We start from the raw sequence: 16980 nt of genomic DNA, 5'->3' as shown, positions 1-16980 counted from the left end.
CCGGTTTGAACCGGTTTTGAAAATCGAAAATTTTAAACCGATTTTTGAAAAAACCTTAGGCTATAGCCTTTCCGTTTTTTCGATTTTTGGGGCTCAAAAAATCGAAGAAAAATCCGGTTTTCGGTGGGTTTTCGTCGGAATATTCCAGTTTCAAACTGGTTTTGACCGGTTTCTGCCTCCTACCGAACCCCGAAACCGGTTTTGAAAATCGAAAATTTTAAACCGATTTTTGAAAAAACCCTAAGGCAATAGCCTTTCCGTTTTTTCGATTTTTGGGGCTCAAAAAATCGAAGAAAAATCCGGTTTTCGGTGGGTTTTCGCCGGAATATTCCAGTTTCAAACTGGTTTTGACCGGTTTCTGCCTCCTACCGAACCTCGAAACCGGTTTAAATCGGTTTTAAAAATCGAAAAATTTAACCCGATTTTTGAAAAAACCTAAGACTATAGCCTTTCCGTTTTTTCGATTTTTGGGGCTCAAAAAATCGAAGAAAAATCCGGTTTTCGGTGGGTTTTCGCCGGAATATTCCAGTTTCAAACTGGTTTTGACCGGTTTCTGCCTCCTACCGAACCTCGAAACCGGTTTAAACCGGTTTTGAAAATCGAAAATTTTGACCCGATTTTTGAAAAAACCCTAAGGCTATAGCCTTTCCGTTTTTTCGATTTTTGGGGGTCAAAAAATCGAAGAAAAATCCGGTTTTCGGTGGGTTTTCGCCGGAATATTCCAGTTTCAAACTGGTTTTGACCGGTTTCTGCCTCCTACCGAACCTCGAAACCGGTTTAAACCGGTTTTGAAAATCGAAAAGTTTGACCCGATTTTTGAAAAAACCCTAAGGCTTTTTGGGGCTCAAAAAATCGAAGAAAAATCCGGTTTTCGGTGGGTTTTCGTCGGAATATTCCAGTTTCAAACTGGTTTTGGCCGGTTTCTGCCTCCTACCGAACCTCGAAACCGGTTTTGAAAATCGAAAATTTTAAACCGATTTTTGAAAAAACCCTAAGGCAACAGCCTTTCCGTTTTTTCGATTTTTGGGGCTCAAAAAATCGAAGAAAAATCCGGTTTTCGGTGGGTTTTCGTCGGAATATTCCAGTTTCAAACTGGTTTTGACCGGTTTCTGCCTCCTACCGAACCTCGAAACCGGTTTAAACCGGTTTTGAAAATCGAAAATTTTCACTCGATTTTTGAAAAAACCTAAGGCTATAGCCTTTCCGTTTTTTCGATTTTTGGGGCTCAAAAAATCGAAGAAAAATCCGGTTTTCGGTGGGTTTTCGTCGGAATATTCCAGTTTCAAACTGGTTTTGACCGGTTTCTGCCTCCTACCGAACCTCGAAACCGGTTTAAACCGGTTTTGAAAATCAAAAAGTTTGACCCGATTTTTGAAAAAACCCTAAGGCTTTTTGGGGCTCAAAAAATCGAAGAAAAATCCGGTTTTCGGTGGGTTTTCGTCGGAATATTCCAGTTTCAAACTGGTTTTGGCCGGTTTCTGCCTCCTACCGAACCTCCAAACCGGTTTTGAAAATCGAAAATTTTAAACCGATTTTTGAAAAAACCCTAAGGCAATAGCCTTTCCGTTTTTTCGATTTTTGGGGGTGAAAAAATCGAAGAAAAATTCGGTTTTTGGTGGGTTTTCGCCGAAATATTCCAGTTTCAAACTGGTTTTGACCGGTTTCTGCCTCCTACCGAACCTCCAAACCGGTTTAAACCGGTTTTGAAAATCGAACATTTTGACCCGATTTTTGAAAAAACCTAAGGCTATAACCTTTCCGTTTTTTCGATTTTTTGGGATCAAAAAATCGAAGAAAAATCCGGTTTTCGGTGGGTTTTCGCCGGAATATTCCAGTTTCAAACTGGTTTTGACCGGTTTCTGCCTCCTACCGAACCTCGAAACCGGTTTGAACCGGTTTTGAAAATGGGGGTCAAAAAATCAAAGAAAAATCTGGGTTTGGATGGGTATTAAGCGAATGTTAAGCGAAGGTATGTATGTCAAAAAGTGGATGTAGACATGAAGGTTGACGCAGCTAAATTTCTGATGCAAAATTATAATTTCTGTATGCTGACAAAGGAAGGATACATATGTTATGTTGTTGTTTTTTAATTCGTACTCTCTTTATTAAAACACTGTGTATCATGCCATGCGTTGCTTCACTGATGGAAGCATTTGTTTTTTCACATATTTTAATTACAAGATAGCAACATTGTTTTCATACAAAGTAAATTGCCTGCAAATTTGACAGAAGCAAATCAGTGGTAACTAAATGGACACAAACCATCTACGATAGATAATTTGGGGCACAGAGAAACAATAAATAGCACTGCTAGGTAAGTTTGGTTTAATATTAGCAGAAGAAGTGTTTAAGGATACACAGGGCTGGTTTGAAATATACTTTTCTTAAAACTTGAATGTTCAGAGGTGGCATACTGTTATTGACGGCAAAACCTTTTGCCCGTCTTTGATTATGCCATATATTTCACAACTATTTCCAGTTCACCACCAAATAAAATAAACTTCCTTTGGATAACCAGTAGGGCTGTTACAAAGAAATAATTATTTGATTAATTTGAATTTTGAATTGTTTGAATTTCAAATAATTAAATAAATTTTCTGTTTACAGCTTTAAAATAATGTTCATCGCCCAAATACCCATTCTACTAAAAATATTGGACAAAAAACATGCCAAGTTACTGTACATTCAGGTATTAGTTGCACCCAGCAGTAACTAAGGTTATTCAAGTAAGTGATTAAATTTTTATAGAGCACAATTCAATTCAGCATGTATCCAATAATAGCTGTTAAAATAAAGCGAAAAAATACCTAGGGAAACAGACATGGTTCTACCAAATTACGGAGAATAAGTGAAGCAGTTTTTTATTTTAAACAGAAAAACGATGTAGTCTAGATGTAATACAATTTTCGTTTAGCTATTTCAACTATCCTTATTTAATAACCGCCCTGGACCTTTTCCCCAGATATTCTAATTTATTTGAATTACTTGATTATTTGATTGATAAGGAAATATATTATTTGATTATTAGAAAAACTAAAAACCTTTGTTCGGTGACAGCCCTAATAACCAGCAGTTAAGAACCGTTGCTTTACAAAAAAACTAACGTTTTAAGGCATGTATTGCACCATTTAAACAAGAGTATTAAAACAGCATAAAGCAGAACTTGATTAAGATATAAACAGCAAACGGCAGAGTAAAAAATATGCACAAAGTTCTTGATATTGGATGCACAAATAGAATGAAACAGAAGTATACAAAACAACCATAAAAGCAAATAAATAGTACAATGAAAGCATGACTGTCATCTCAAGTCATAAAGTGCATTTAAATACTGCAGGATTTTGTTAAATTGTAAATACATTCAATGCAGCCCTTAAAAAATATGTTTCTTTGTTTTTACAATTTAAGGGCTGTATTGCATGTATAAAAGAGAAAAAACAAAAAAAGGCGAGTGAAAGAAAAAACATGCATGGCATTTTAGATGATTCTCAAGACACAAAAACACATTTAAACCAAAAACACAATTAATCACGTGATTAGCTACAGAGGTATTGGTGCTGTACATAAGTTAAATTATAAAACAAGTCACAAATATATCAGCACCACTAGAGCATGATATGCACTTTCGTATACAGAACATCGCGCGAAAGTAAAACGTTGGGCACTAATAAATTAAGCATGATTAAAAAACCTAATTTTTAAAACCTCTATAATTAGTATGTAACGCGGACACAAAACACACATAAACACATAGCGACACCTTGAAATATTGTGCTTTTGTTAAAATAAAATACGTCCGAATCAGGGTTGTAAAAGCAAGAAACCCGAAACAGTTGTTTTTTTAGAAAACGAAGCCTGAATCAGGCCCGAAAGTTAAATGAAAATGCAGCGAAAGTGATGCCGATTGTTAAAATTCAACCCGCATTCAACCCGAACCGAAAAGCGCAACTCAATTTACAACACTGGTCCGAATGTTACACGCCGCTGTGTTAGTGTTTGTGATTTCACGTGTAACAAGCGATAGCCGAAGTGTTCGGTTCAAAATTGTTGAGCAACAACAATTTCGCAACCTGCTCGTCAACATGACGTCAGAGTGATGTAGAAGCACAGTTCAACAGAGAAACGTCTGGGGCAGATCACCGAATAAGACCGTGACGTCACGATATTTACGTCATAGAGGCGTAAGAAGTTGTGAAGCCAGATACAATGCTTAGGATTGTCGGTGACGTCACTTGAGTTACGTCATTGTGACGCAGGAGGTTGCCATGGCAAAATGGAAAGACGAGTTTGATGTTGTGAGAACGTCGGTGATCACGTCCAGGGTGAATTCCCGTGATGATGGTTGCCTTTGTCTGGAAGCAGTGTGATATGCGGCGTCTGAAAAAAGAAAAGAAACTTGTTTTAAGCAACAAACCAAACAAAAACAAGCAAAGTAAGTTAAACACAAGAAATCGGCAACATGCAAAGAAAGCTTTTTAGGTTGGTTGACATTTTAAATGTATCCTTCAATAAACAATTTAGGCACATTCGGTCACCTTTTGTCTTCATGTTGTAAAGATGGCCGTCATGGTGGTTGTCGTCGTCGTCGTTATTTGCCTATGACGTCATTCTCCTCCGCGGTATCAGAAAAATAAACAAAAAAATTTACCATGTGAAAACTACGTAAATAGAAGTTTTAGCATACTTACTTTTGTTTTGTTTTTAAATGTCATTTTTTCCTTATTACTTGATTTCAGCAGTCAAAATTATATGTAGAACCTGTAAAAACAGAAAACCTAACTTTCTAACCTCTGAAAACCTTAAAAACGCTGAAAAACAAAAACAAAGTTCGGTAAAACCTGCAAAAGAATGAAATACGTTAATCATTAAAATACCTAACATACCAGAAATCATAAAAAACTGAAAAGTATCAGTCTACAAGTTAAACACAAATTTACTTTTAATAGTATTAGTTTTACTCCTATCCCTAAAAACCTAAAATCTGTAAACAAAACAAAATTTAATGTGAAACCTGTAAAAAGAAAACACATATTTTCCTATCACCTGCAAAACAAAAAAAAGTTTACTAAAATTTTTAAAACGTAAAACCCTAAACTGAAAAACAAAACAAGGTAAAAGTTAGTTCTGTTAAACCTGCAAATAATTCCCTAGTTCAAAAAAGATTTAAAATATCCTAAAACCTGAAAAACAAAATATATTGTTTAAAAAATTATTTTACATAAAAATGCTTCTGAAATCTGAAAAACAATAAAAGTGTTAAACATGTGAAAAAATAAAAAAATCTGAAAAACAAAACCAGATTGAGTTTAAACCTGTGAAAAGGGATGTTAATTGCTTCAAAATAGATAATATAATCACAAATTTCCAAATACCTGATAAACCCTAATTAGCATTCATGGCTTTGAAATTGTTGGTTTTAATTTTTTTTCCATAAATTTTACTTTAAAAACCAATATTTTGATGCCAAATCTGTAAAACAAAAACAAGTTAGATTCTGGAGGTTAACGAGATAAACAACAAAATACTTACAATTTAACATAAGCTGATTTGAAAGGGAACAGCAAAAACCTGACTACTCAACTTTTCACGTCCTAACACTTAACGATGGCGGTTCGCATGGTTAATGCGAGCGACGGGCGATAAAAAATACACAGCAATAACATGAAGAACCTGAGAGCTGATGTAAAAAGGCACAACACCCCCCAAGAACTGGTCTATTTAAAAAGAAAAAAAAGGATAGAAAAAGCGGACTCCGCACACAGTTTTGTTGATGAAAGAGGGAAGACGAAAGACTTATATACGATTTCGTAGTGGGTTATAAAAAATCACTAAATTTGATTATAATTGCAAAAGAAACGGCGGGAACTGTGCTTATCTTCGGCAAAAATAAAATGTTCATCTGCTTCATTGGATAAGTTCCTGAAAAAACGTTGGAACCGCCATCGTCCCTGCGCGTCCGACGTAAAAGTACGCAACACAAGCTTGCCTCAACTAATTGCCCTGCATACAGCCGCCGCAAATTAGCCTAGAAAAGTAGAAGGTGAGTCTGTCGTGTTTTACAACCACCCAATATGTCATTGCCCCATAATGACTAGATGGCCGGGTCAAGCAGGAAAAACGGAACTGGAGTTGTAAAATAAATAAGCCTAAATCCACACAAAAATGGGTTTGACCAGCAGAAAGGGAAATTTGGGGCTTTTTAATCGGCGAAATATTAATTTAATGTAAACACTATATTGCGAATATCAGGAGTTATTACATCACATGCCTGACATTCAAATCGCGGTCTCTTCTTAGTGAAGAAAACTTTGAAACGAATGTACAAGCATGGATAATAATAGCTGGTCAAGACCAAAAAAAATCCACAACGTCCCTAATTTTACAGTTAGCATAGGCGCAAAGGTTTGTTTAAAAGGGACAGTGACGATTTAGGGCGTATAACTCAACAACATTGTGTCACTGTCCTTTGCCCCCACGAGTCCCCCCTCAATGACCCAAGGGTTTTACGCGAATGCAGGGCTGGAAAATTTAGCAACAGTTTGCGCCCTATCAGGGTGGATCACGAGACTTTTCGGGCAAAATGCAAAGTCGGTCTCCTCTAGCCCACGAGCCTGGGCTTTCATTGGAAATAACGGTGTCCCTACTCCGTCCCGCCTACACCGCGGCCAATGCAATGCGGTGGAGGCCGTACCCAGGCCGTGTTTCTATGCGCACCTTATTTTAGCTAAAACCATTTAGCAGCGCGCCACACCTAACTAGAAATCGGTCTAATGTAAAGTCCCTAGGTGGCGCGCGGATCCCAAACGTACCCCACCTATGTTACCTAACCTAGCCTTAGTTAGAGAGTGCTACTCTAATTCTAACCCTAGCGCCAACTTGCTGGTAATAGCACTCCTACCGACTTGGACCATTAATTGAACGAGGAAGACAACCTCTATGGGTCCCCCTCGGACAAAGAATGGGTCACTCAGCCCTAGCGCCAGTTAACCTAAGTTAGGCCTAACAATTCCACAATCCCGGTTGACCCACGGCAGACTCCTATATGTTTACATACAAATTAATAATTGGTGTTGAGAAATATTGGTGATGAATAGGTTGGTGACATCGTAGAGCAGAAAAACTTTCCAATCTGTAAACAAAGTAATATTAACTAACGTGTAAAACGATGCAGCAACTGTGATTATAAACGTAGAAAAAAGTTCAATCCAATTACCCTAAGCATAAGCGCGGTGCAGATTTCACAAACGGCATCAATTTAAAAAACGCACACCCGCGTGTGTGACGTCACAATACCCAAAGCAAGTTGCGTTGAGTTGCGACTGCATCTTGTAGTAAACTGTTTTTTAGCTCTTATTGTTACTAGTTTAGTTAGGTTGCAAGCATAACTAAGCTTCAATTTATTTATTCATTGCCTTTAATGCTAGTTTTCTAAAGTGTTCTTAGTACAAATACGCACAGACACACATATATAAGTATAATATTTATGTATATTTATAAATATAAATGTGTATCATATGTATGTGAGCATGATTTAGTTTAAACATGCAAAGCAAGTTACTTTAAAATCGAATAATATGCAGATAAAATGTATCGGTTTGCAAAATCAATAAAAACATAACTTAGATTTACCTTGATGCTTCTAGATGTTTCCACCTCTGCACGTCACAAACACCACGAGATAAATGACTTTGTCAGGAAAGACTTTGGCACGCTGAAAAACTTGAGGATCGCTGATTGGTTGTGTCTATCCATGCGTGTCAATTGATGATGTGGCGCGGGGTTTGATTCAAAGGCAGTTTCGGTTTTTGGCAACATAAACTATTATCTCCTAGGGGTAATAATTATTTTCGAAACTTTTTGTCCCAAACATTTTTTCAATTAATTCTTCCTAAAAACGTGCAGTACCACGTTTGCTCCCTTGATTAAATATGTTTAGTATTAATAGGGAATGGAGTGTAATAACGGATTTTTTCAATTTTTTAAACTTCAAAACCAAAAATATGGAAAAAATTTCAAAATCTTCACTTCGTTTTTTTCAAAAATCGAGTGTCAATTTAAAGTTTCCGATTCCGGATTAAATCAGTTTGGAGGTTCGGTAGGAGGCAGAAAACAGCTAAAACAGTTTGAAACCGGAATTATCTGACAAAATCTACACTAAACTGGATTTTTCTTTGATATTTTCATTACCCCCCCTAAAATATCAAAACTGTTTTTTTTAAACTATCGGGTATAAATTTGTTCGTCCGATTCACGTTTAATTTGGTTTGGAATGTCGGTAGTAGGTAGATATTTGACTTAATGTTTTGAGACGTTTTTTTTTCAACTTTTCACAGTGTAAGCTACATCCATTAAGATTCAAGTGTTGCTAGGGTTTGGATTTGGACGATAAAAAACGCTTATAGCGCCACAAAATCTTTGTCGCCTCATAATAGACACATATTTTACCTGTACTTTTACAACGTGCGACATAATTTGGGATGTGCCTACTGCAATGTTTCTTAACCTGGGGTCGCGACCTCCAAATGGGTCACCAAGAACTTTCAAAAGGGGTCGCGAAGACGATTTTTTATCCGATTTTATCCGCTTTATAAAAACTGTTCCCGTGATTTCTATGCAGCATAGCAACTCACACGACAGTTTGATTTCGAATAGCCACAACATAAATTTGGTTTTTGGTTTTTCTTGACATAAAAAGCACGAAATAGTTTAAGGATTTATGTTGATGTGAGCCATGACCACAATTTTAAGGAATTACTGCAGTACAACATACCGAATTGTTGCAGTGACATGTGATACATAATGACATTTCTTGTAGTGAAACTTCATTCATTTGTTTGTAAAGGGGTCGCTTGTGTCAGAAAACCTTTAAAGGAGGTTGCAAAGTAAAAAAGATTGAGAACCACCGGCCTACTGCAATCAGAAATTGCCATTCGATGACTGTATACAAAAAGTGTTCGCGGGCCGCACAAATACGCATGTTTGGAGTTTTGGACTATGGTGCTGTTCCAGTTACTATTTTACTTTCTAAATCTACGTATTTTTTACATATGCAGTGTATATTTATTTATACAAGTGAAAACACAACATAGTGACCTGTAGCCATGGGCGCCGGCAGAAAATTTTCCAGAGGGGGACAAATTTTGATAAACACATACTTATGGATAGATTACTAAATTAAGTAATTATGTACACATAGGCCTAAAATATTTGCATTAAAATTGCGTACACAATGTAAAAATCCCCATACGACCAAACGAAATATGTTAATTTTAAGGAACCTAAACATTCCAAGGGGGGCAAGTTCCCTCTCTTGCCCCTACGTGCCGGCACCCATGCCTGTGGCACGTTAACATGGTATATATACGTTATAAACAATACATGTCCAACCCATGTGTTCTTAAAAAACGATTTGCTTCCACATTCACATATTTAAACTATTTTACGGAGTTAGGTTTGGAACTTGTGGTGTCGGCTATTGCAATTACGTTACTTCATGAAAGAAAATAGCAAAGTATACAAAAACATGAGTGAACCAGGGTTATGTGATGATTGGCAAGCAGCAGATATTTAAAACAGGGGACATATGTTGGTGGTGATGTCGCCATTAACAGACATAGCTGTTGATGGGTTAATCGGTCGGAAGTCGAATCGCATTTTCCGGATGCAGCCGGCGTACTGACTATTTGTCAGCAGTCCTTCCACGAAAACACCATCTAAAATATAAATAAAAAACGGAGCTTATAGGTTACACATCCAAAATTGGCTTTGGTCTTATGCAGCAGGCTTTATTTTTGTAATCTCCTTTTTTTGTCTAACTCCATAAGTTATAACTGGAAATCATCAGACTCATCACAAGATCAGTAAACAATGGGTTTACCCAAAACTTTGGTACCAGTTTCGGAATAAAATGTCGTTTTTATTAGTTTAAATGATATTATCTCATAAATCCTTATACAGTATTTGACTTTTTTTTCACGGGGTTCGAACCCAGGACACACCCGAGGACGAATCCCGATCAGTTTTTTATGTCTGTATGTGGGTCAGGCTTCACCGTTTGGTGGCTTTTTCAAATTTTGATCCACGACATACATATTTTCACCATTGCTTTTTGATTAATTTAGCTGAAAAATGTTGCAATAGATACACCCACTCTGCTAATACGTGGTAGAATGATTGTGAAAAAGTGAAAGACAACCCGACTAACCTTGTACACCACCAACATAGAGTGCTCCATTGGTGTTACAGTTTCTGTTCTGTAAGTCTCCTTCCTCTAATGGTGCAACCAAATTCTCGTCGACAATCAGAGCAATAATGTTCTTTGCTTTGCTGACTGTAATTTAGTTTAAGTTTATACACAAGCGTGTAAAGTGTACACAGGTAAACAGTTAAAGTTACTTAAAAGGAATATTTGCCAACCATTTGCTAAAATGGAGATTTAGAAACTTGATAGGCTCTATTTGTAAATCCAAATTTAGATTTAGCTTCAGTTAGAATATATTGTGCATTACAACTTAATAATTGTTTACCCGAGTAATAGTATCGAGAATGAAAGGTCCTGGTCTAGACGTATCATCAAGAAACATTTCTTTACATTCAGTGGACAAAATAACTTGCTCGATTTTGGCCTGACTTTACATCCAGCCTCATTATTGCCACAATTTCACCAGTTTTCGTGCCTAATTCGAGTTTTTCTTGTTTAAACAATTCGTGTTCGAGACGAGTTTCCGTTGTAGGTGGACTGCCTACACGCAGTGGTGGGATTTAGCCGGTTCGCACCGGTTCTTTAGAACCGTTTCACAAAATTGTATGAGATCAACGAACGGGTTAGCATTACTGGTTACTGTCAATGGACTTTTTGTAACAGAATCGGCTGAAACATATGACTTTTGCGGCAGAACCGGCTGACAAAAAAATAAATCCCACCGTTGCGTGCACGGTTTAGTATTTTCGTGTTGGGTCAGGTTCGGACGCTAATTTAAGGCCCGCTTACAACTACAATTACTACTTAGCCAAGCTATGTAAAAAAGGGAACTTACTTTTTACGGAATGCCAGGCTCCGTCACACAAGCTGTAGCCATACATGGTGGAGTCATAACGAGTAAATAGCGTTTCACCGCCTTGCCGTAGACGTACAGCGAGACTTCCATCCACCAAAGCAATATTGAAGAAATCGCCTGAAATAACAAGATATGAAAAATGTACAAATTTCTTTCGATCAGTAAATGCCACTTATTTAAAGAATGTTAATGACACTACAAGGTCATATGGCGTTCTGCAAAACTTTAAAGTATGCAAGTACTGATTACCTGTTGTTCCACCGACAGCAAGAATAATTCCATCTCTGGTTCGTGGTTTAATGTCCATTGTAATTTCTACGTTAACACCAACAGTGTAAGAGCTCATGGCAACCATGTATGCCGACGGTTGGTGGTCTTCCTTGTAGGGAAAGTACATGCCTGAAATAAAAACGATATCGTTTATAACTTTATATGCTTTCCTCTGCCCAAAAGTTAAATTTTTAAAATAGAACTTTTCAAAGTATTCAAAAAATGGGTATTTTATTTATGAACCCCTCTATTCATGGCAGCAAAATCACACACAAACGCCAATATTTAAAATGTTTAAATCCACTGCAGCTTAAAATTGACCACAAGCATAACACAACCACCTACCAGGTTCGGTGCCGCCGTCGAAACAAGGAGACACATGGATATGAAGTCCAGCTCCTGTTCCAAGGCTTTCTATCGGCTGGTTGTTAACGTTGAAGTCTTTGATGCATCCGGTGAAATCGGACAAGTGCTTTCGGTTGATTTGATTGGCCGCGAATTTCTTCGGCACCACCTGAATAAGTTGCACCATATTAGCGTCTAGATTGGTATTATTGAAATGATATTACCGATAACAATTTTGTTAGAGAACTGTAGGGGACAAGATACATGGCAAAGCAAATTCAATAAATGATATTAAACGTCGTTAATATTTAAGTACTAGATATTTATTCTTTAGGTATTTGAGGACATTCTGGGCACAGAACTACATTTTGGTAATTTTCTGGGCCCCTGCAACAAATCCAACACTTCGGAATGTTCGCAAAAGTCTTACACTGCAATACAAAACAAAGTTCATGTAGTGTTGCATACATCGATACTGTATAATACCACAATTAAAAGTTCAGAACCTAGTGGTCTAGATTTGACCGCTATAAAGATCTAAAAAACATACGTGGAGTCCGCCGACGTGGAAAGGCATGTTAGCTGGGAAGTATTGCGATTCGTTGTACATGAGTCCCATGCTCTCAATGCTTCCGTCCAGCATCAACTGCGTCACATTTCCATTCCTCTCGAACGTCACGTGATGCCAGAATTCGTCGTCATAGCGATTAATGGACTTCAACCGAAGACGCTCACCGCCGAACATAACACTGAATGCAAGTTTTCCTTTGACCAAGTACAGGGCAATGTGCTCGTTACATCTGTAAACAACAGGAGTCGAATTAGTATCTAATATTCTGATGGTTGTTCCACTAATGCAGGGTTGCACAACCTGTGCTAAAATAAATTTATGCGGTTGTGAACGTATTAAAATACACGTGCTGATGACAGTGAATTGATTAATACTATGTTGCTAAATATTTAAAAACTGGTTTGAATTGATTTTTTCTGGGATGGAAACACATTATACCAGCCCCCTATGCATCCGCGGTAGACTTGTAGTATGCCTATTACGTGCAAACAAACAACGTAGCAATATAGTAAGACGGATTGCCAAATCGCTCAGCTAAATCAATTTTTAAGTAAAAATCTAACTGGACTTTTGGGCGCCGGTTTATGGGAAAGTATAAGTTAAAATAAATTCTACTTCTTTACATCATTATATCTAAACGAAAAACATGGAGATGCTTGGCGGCCGTTGGTAAAATAGAAATCTGTAATGCGACCGTCTTCGCGAAAAGGTTGTGAACCCTACACTGATGTAATAAGTTTATAGCGGTTTATTGTAGCGTATTTAGAGTTTAGTTTTGTTTCTTGCCAGAAAAACATCTGTGATAAAAATATGCCTACAAAACTCTACCACAAAGACTTAATGGTACACCTGCAATACACTCATATATGTAAAGCACAAGAGCCTTGCTTTTAAAAAAATATTAACGAATGTAGGCAAAAAATATGATTTTCAAACGCTTTTCGAATGAGCAGCAATGTGTTTTAACATTTGAAAAGTAATTAAAATTTAGTAAACCACACAAAAACTCTGTGAAGCGTAACGGACTGTTGACAGGTATTAGAAACATTCCAATTAAGGAATTCATTCCATTGCACAAAAGTAAAAAATAACCTACAAGGTACATACACTTACACCACCTACCCAGTATCAGCCATGTAGAATAATATTCCACTTCTTTCCCTTGTTCTCATGACAAGCGAGAATCTCCAGCTGTGCGGGTTGAAACGTTTTACGTAGTACTTCGAATAACCGTCACCTGCAAGTAAAACGGTGCAAATATACTTTTTCATACAAGGCGAATTACTGAGCGAGCTTCATGCAACCAATAGTATTCAATTAATTGTTAAACTCTGCTAGACGGGTGCTTGGCACGAAGTAGTAAATCAACCGCTTTGTGAAGGTTGCGGGTTCCAATCCCGGCTAGGGTATTCTGAGTAACAAACTTAAGTGGTATTGCTACAACCTTCCCGGTTCAGCTGCAACGCGTTCGGCCATTATCCACCAATTGTGTCCGCCACTGTTTTGCGCCCCATAAAGTTAAACGTTGCACAACTATTTCCGGCCTGGTAATTGTTTCATTGCAATTGCGTTGCTATGGTGTCTTTCACTAAGCGAAATAAACTCAACTCAAACCAAAAAAAAACTACTGATTAACATAACTGAAGTCAACAAAACACCAAACTCTTTATAAGTCAAAAAAATCCTCATAAAAATGATTCAACTTGATTGTGGGCATAACACATCCCGGCATTGCCCGCCCACCGAGGATAAAATGAAACTTATGCCATATTAGCATATGTTTCGATATCCTTTTATATTACTACACCTACAATTGCAGTATTTTCCGTTACAGTTTTACTCACCGACGTATCTATGTCCACTAGTTTCAGCCCTGTACGGCAGAACGCATCTGGCATCAAATCCATATGGCTCATAGTCATCACGGGAAAGGATAATAGGTTGGGGCTGGATCACACTTTCGGCTCGACCCACAGGACCTGTGAACAAATATGCAATACTTAATACGGCAAGCACGGATTCCTAACTTGTCCGTAAACTATTCGGCATTTTTGTCCACTGCTGCTATCGGAATTCTCAAAAATGAAACAGTAGCCTACATATTGGCTGCGTTGCCAACATATTTTAGCTTCTTATAGGCGTACTGTGAAATGAAGTGTTCGTTTGATCAATGTTAGGTCATACACGCTCTGTTTGATAGTTTATCACCTTTACTTGTTGTTTTACATGTTTGAAACAAAAAAAACTGATATTCAAGAAAAGAATGGTGTTCTACGTTCTTAAGCAGAGGTCGGACTCGGGAACCTATGACGCGTGAGCCAGACGTGGCTCTTTGCATTAGATTTATTAAGTATAACAGTGTTCTTAAACAAAGTAATAAACCCGAGGGGTAACATTATACTCTACATTTGTAGGGCTGGATTAAAAAAAAACCATTGTATTGTGTAGCACTAGAGGTAAAAAAAATGAATATTGTATAGCTCTCACGGAAATCGCCTTTAAACATATGTGAATATTGAACTTCTCAACAAAAAGCTGATTGTTTGATTTTATACCTTCCATCAGAGCGCTATCATGACCATTCAGAGTCTCTTCGTTATTTTCTTGTTCCGGGCGACGGCAGCCATTTATTTGGGGTCGACCAACACAGACTGTTCCCTGAGTTCCACATTGAACATTTTCAGCCAACAAACGAGGATGCATGGAATCACTAAATCAAAATCAAACATTTTTTAGTCTATTACACAAAATCAATATATGTCTGACCCTGATATGCAAGTTTGTTGAGTTCTCAAAATCTTCAAAAAATTTGTTTGTCAGTTTTCACACAAAAATGCATACAGTTAATCCATGATTGATTTTCTATTGTGCATGTTCATTTTAGGCAAAAGCTTTCCCACAAAAAAGCTGCTATAAGCTAAGTAATAGTAACTTACTGCCGAATAAAGGGCTTCATAATACAGCCTCTGAACATTGGTAGGTCATCTCCTCCACCAACATAAAGAACAACATTTCCATTTGGACTTCGCCTATGTCTTAACAGTGCTGCAACTTTGCTGGGGTCCTGTACGGGACCTTTAGCATTGTTAATGTGCTGCCTGAGGATTCTGCAACAAAACCCATAGATATTTTCGAGTTATAAGAAAAACATTTTTTCAATGTGCACATCAGGATACAAAAATGAAAAATCCAGTTTGTTGTTTTTAAAGTCTTTTTGCGATGAGAGTCAAGTCCCAAAACACAGCATATTGTTAGAATTTGGACTCCTATAAATGATGTAACTAAAGTAGTTGTAGTAAAGTGCTATCCATAACAACAATCCCTTTGTCCTGAGCTTTACGCTCAAACTTTCATCGTAAATTTGTAAAAAATGAGACGACAAACATTGGTTATAATTCATTACAAAACAATTTGATAATCAAAGAGCCAAAAATCACAGATTATCCTTTTATCAAGTAACATCAAGACATACCCATGAGAATTTGTATTCCTGCCACTAATGTAACTAATAACTCTTGCATTTGGAGCGCCTCTTTTTCGCCTGCTGAATTCAACATCCTCTATGATGGGAACCTCTGAAGTTATTCTTTCAGTGTTGTCGATTTGCATTGTAAGAGCTCTTTAATTTTTAGAAATATGTTTTTATTGACCATGTGTAAAATATTACATCTGGTTATGCACGAAGATTCTTATGTTTTGTTGTTTGGTACTTATGTTACCACTTGTTGGTTACATGTTTTAATGTATATCACAACCATTCAAAATATTTTACCCATTATCATTGCTGTTGAACTTGATTAAATGTGTTTGGCCATCAGCATAAAAGTTGTCGGAGGTAATAGTTTCACCATTTTTGTCAAGAACAATCCTACCATTTTCCAGTGACAAAGTTACTTGGTCATTGGTCTGCAAACCATTTGATAAAATTGTATTTGCACTTTAATCCACCCACATTATTTAGTAATTATAAAATAAACGTTATGGCATGAAAAAAATAATGCTGTCAAATAAAAAGTCATACCTTTCACAACTGAAGTGAATGAGTTGCGAAGTATCCAAACTAAATTTTGAAGCTGGTACATTGCTGCAGCATGCAACCAAAAATAATGCATTATTCTATCCCTATCACATTTTTTATTTTATCCAAAAACAATAATTACAAGCAAATTTTTTTAAATTTAAATAAAAGCCTACAGCACTAGCTTTTTTCACTCAAGCTGCATTCATTTACTGAAAACCAAGTGAATGTTGTGTATAAACCTTCCTTGTTACCATAATAGCTCTACACCAGTGGTTCCCAAACTTTTTCATATTTTTTTCAAAACGGTCCCTTTGCCATTATTTCGAGGGCTCGTGGTCCTTAAGCCTAAATGTGTATTTCATAAAAACGAAATTTGATTGCAGGATTTTAGCTAGTTATGCAAAATTGCGCATAACAATCATCCAAAGACAGCATGTGACATCACAAACAGGACAAAAACATTACGATTGTGCGCGAACAATTGCATTTTTGATATAGTTGTCATTCAATAAAGGCCATTGTTTAGCAATGGAGACAGTCGATTCTCAATTCTACTTTGATTTAAACTTATTTAGTGGCACAAACTGACGCCAAATAAGATTATAGAATTACTTCAACCGCTTCGCGGTCCCCCCAAAATTGCCTCACGGACCCCTAAAGGACCGCGGACCCCAGTTTGGGAACCGCTGCTCTACACTGTCTATTCTACATATCAA

General features: G+C 37.1%; 1 protein-coding gene and 2 long non-coding RNA genes across 4 annotated transcripts; all 3 read right to left on the bottom strand.

The window, feature by feature from the left end:
• Window positions 1-3100: 3100 nt before the first annotated feature.
• Window positions 3101-5029, bottom strand: LOC145238496 (uncharacterized). 2 transcript variants are annotated; one of them, XR_013862133.1, is made up of 4 exons: window positions 4884-5029; window positions 4689-4758; window positions 4536-4612; window positions 3101-4377 (listed from the first exon to the last, which is right to left on the bottom strand). It is a non-coding gene; the product is annotated as an uncharacterized LOC145238496 (long non-coding RNA). The 2 variants fall into 2 exon arrangements; XR_013862132.1 differs by lacking the exon at window positions 4884-5029 and having other exon boundaries at window positions 4689-4821.
• A 1185-nt stretch (window positions 5030-6214) lies between these two features.
• LOC145238555 (uncharacterized) lies at window positions 6215-7831 on the bottom strand. The gene is made up of 2 exons (XR_013862143.1): window positions 7630-7831; window positions 6215-7129 (listed from the first exon to the last, which is right to left on the bottom strand). It is a non-coding gene; the product is annotated as an uncharacterized LOC145238555 (long non-coding RNA).
• Window positions 7832-8853: 1022 nt separating this feature from the next.
• On the bottom strand, window positions 8854-16360 carry LOC145238105 (laminin subunit alpha-4-like). Its single transcript, XM_080101168.1, has 13 exons — window positions 16265-16360; window positions 16016-16149; window positions 15716-15862; window positions 15180-15350; window positions 14799-14953; window positions 14088-14222; window positions 13366-13480; window positions 12223-12472; window positions 11673-11841; window positions 11307-11456; window positions 11037-11174; window positions 10205-10330; window positions 8854-9713 (listed from the first exon to the last, which is right to left on the bottom strand). The coding sequence occupies exons 3-13, from the start codon at window positions 15850-15852 to the stop codon at window positions 9568-9570; spliced, it is 1692 nt and encodes a 563-aa protein (XP_079957294.1). The 5' UTR covers window positions 15853-15862; window positions 16016-16149; window positions 16265-16360; the 3' UTR covers window positions 8854-9567.
• Between the last annotated feature and the right edge of the window lie 620 nt (window positions 16361-16980).

Source organism: Phallusia mammillata, chromosome 7, assembly GCF_965637545.1.
Source record: "Phallusia mammillata chromosome 7, kaPhaMamm4.hap1.1, whole genome shotgun sequence".
NCBI lineage: Eukaryota > Metazoa > Chordata > Ascidiacea > Phlebobranchia > Ascidiidae > Phallusia > Phallusia mammillata.
The sequence above is the reverse complement of the archived record's forward strand: the minus strand, read 5'-3'. Positions and strand labels throughout refer to the sequence as shown.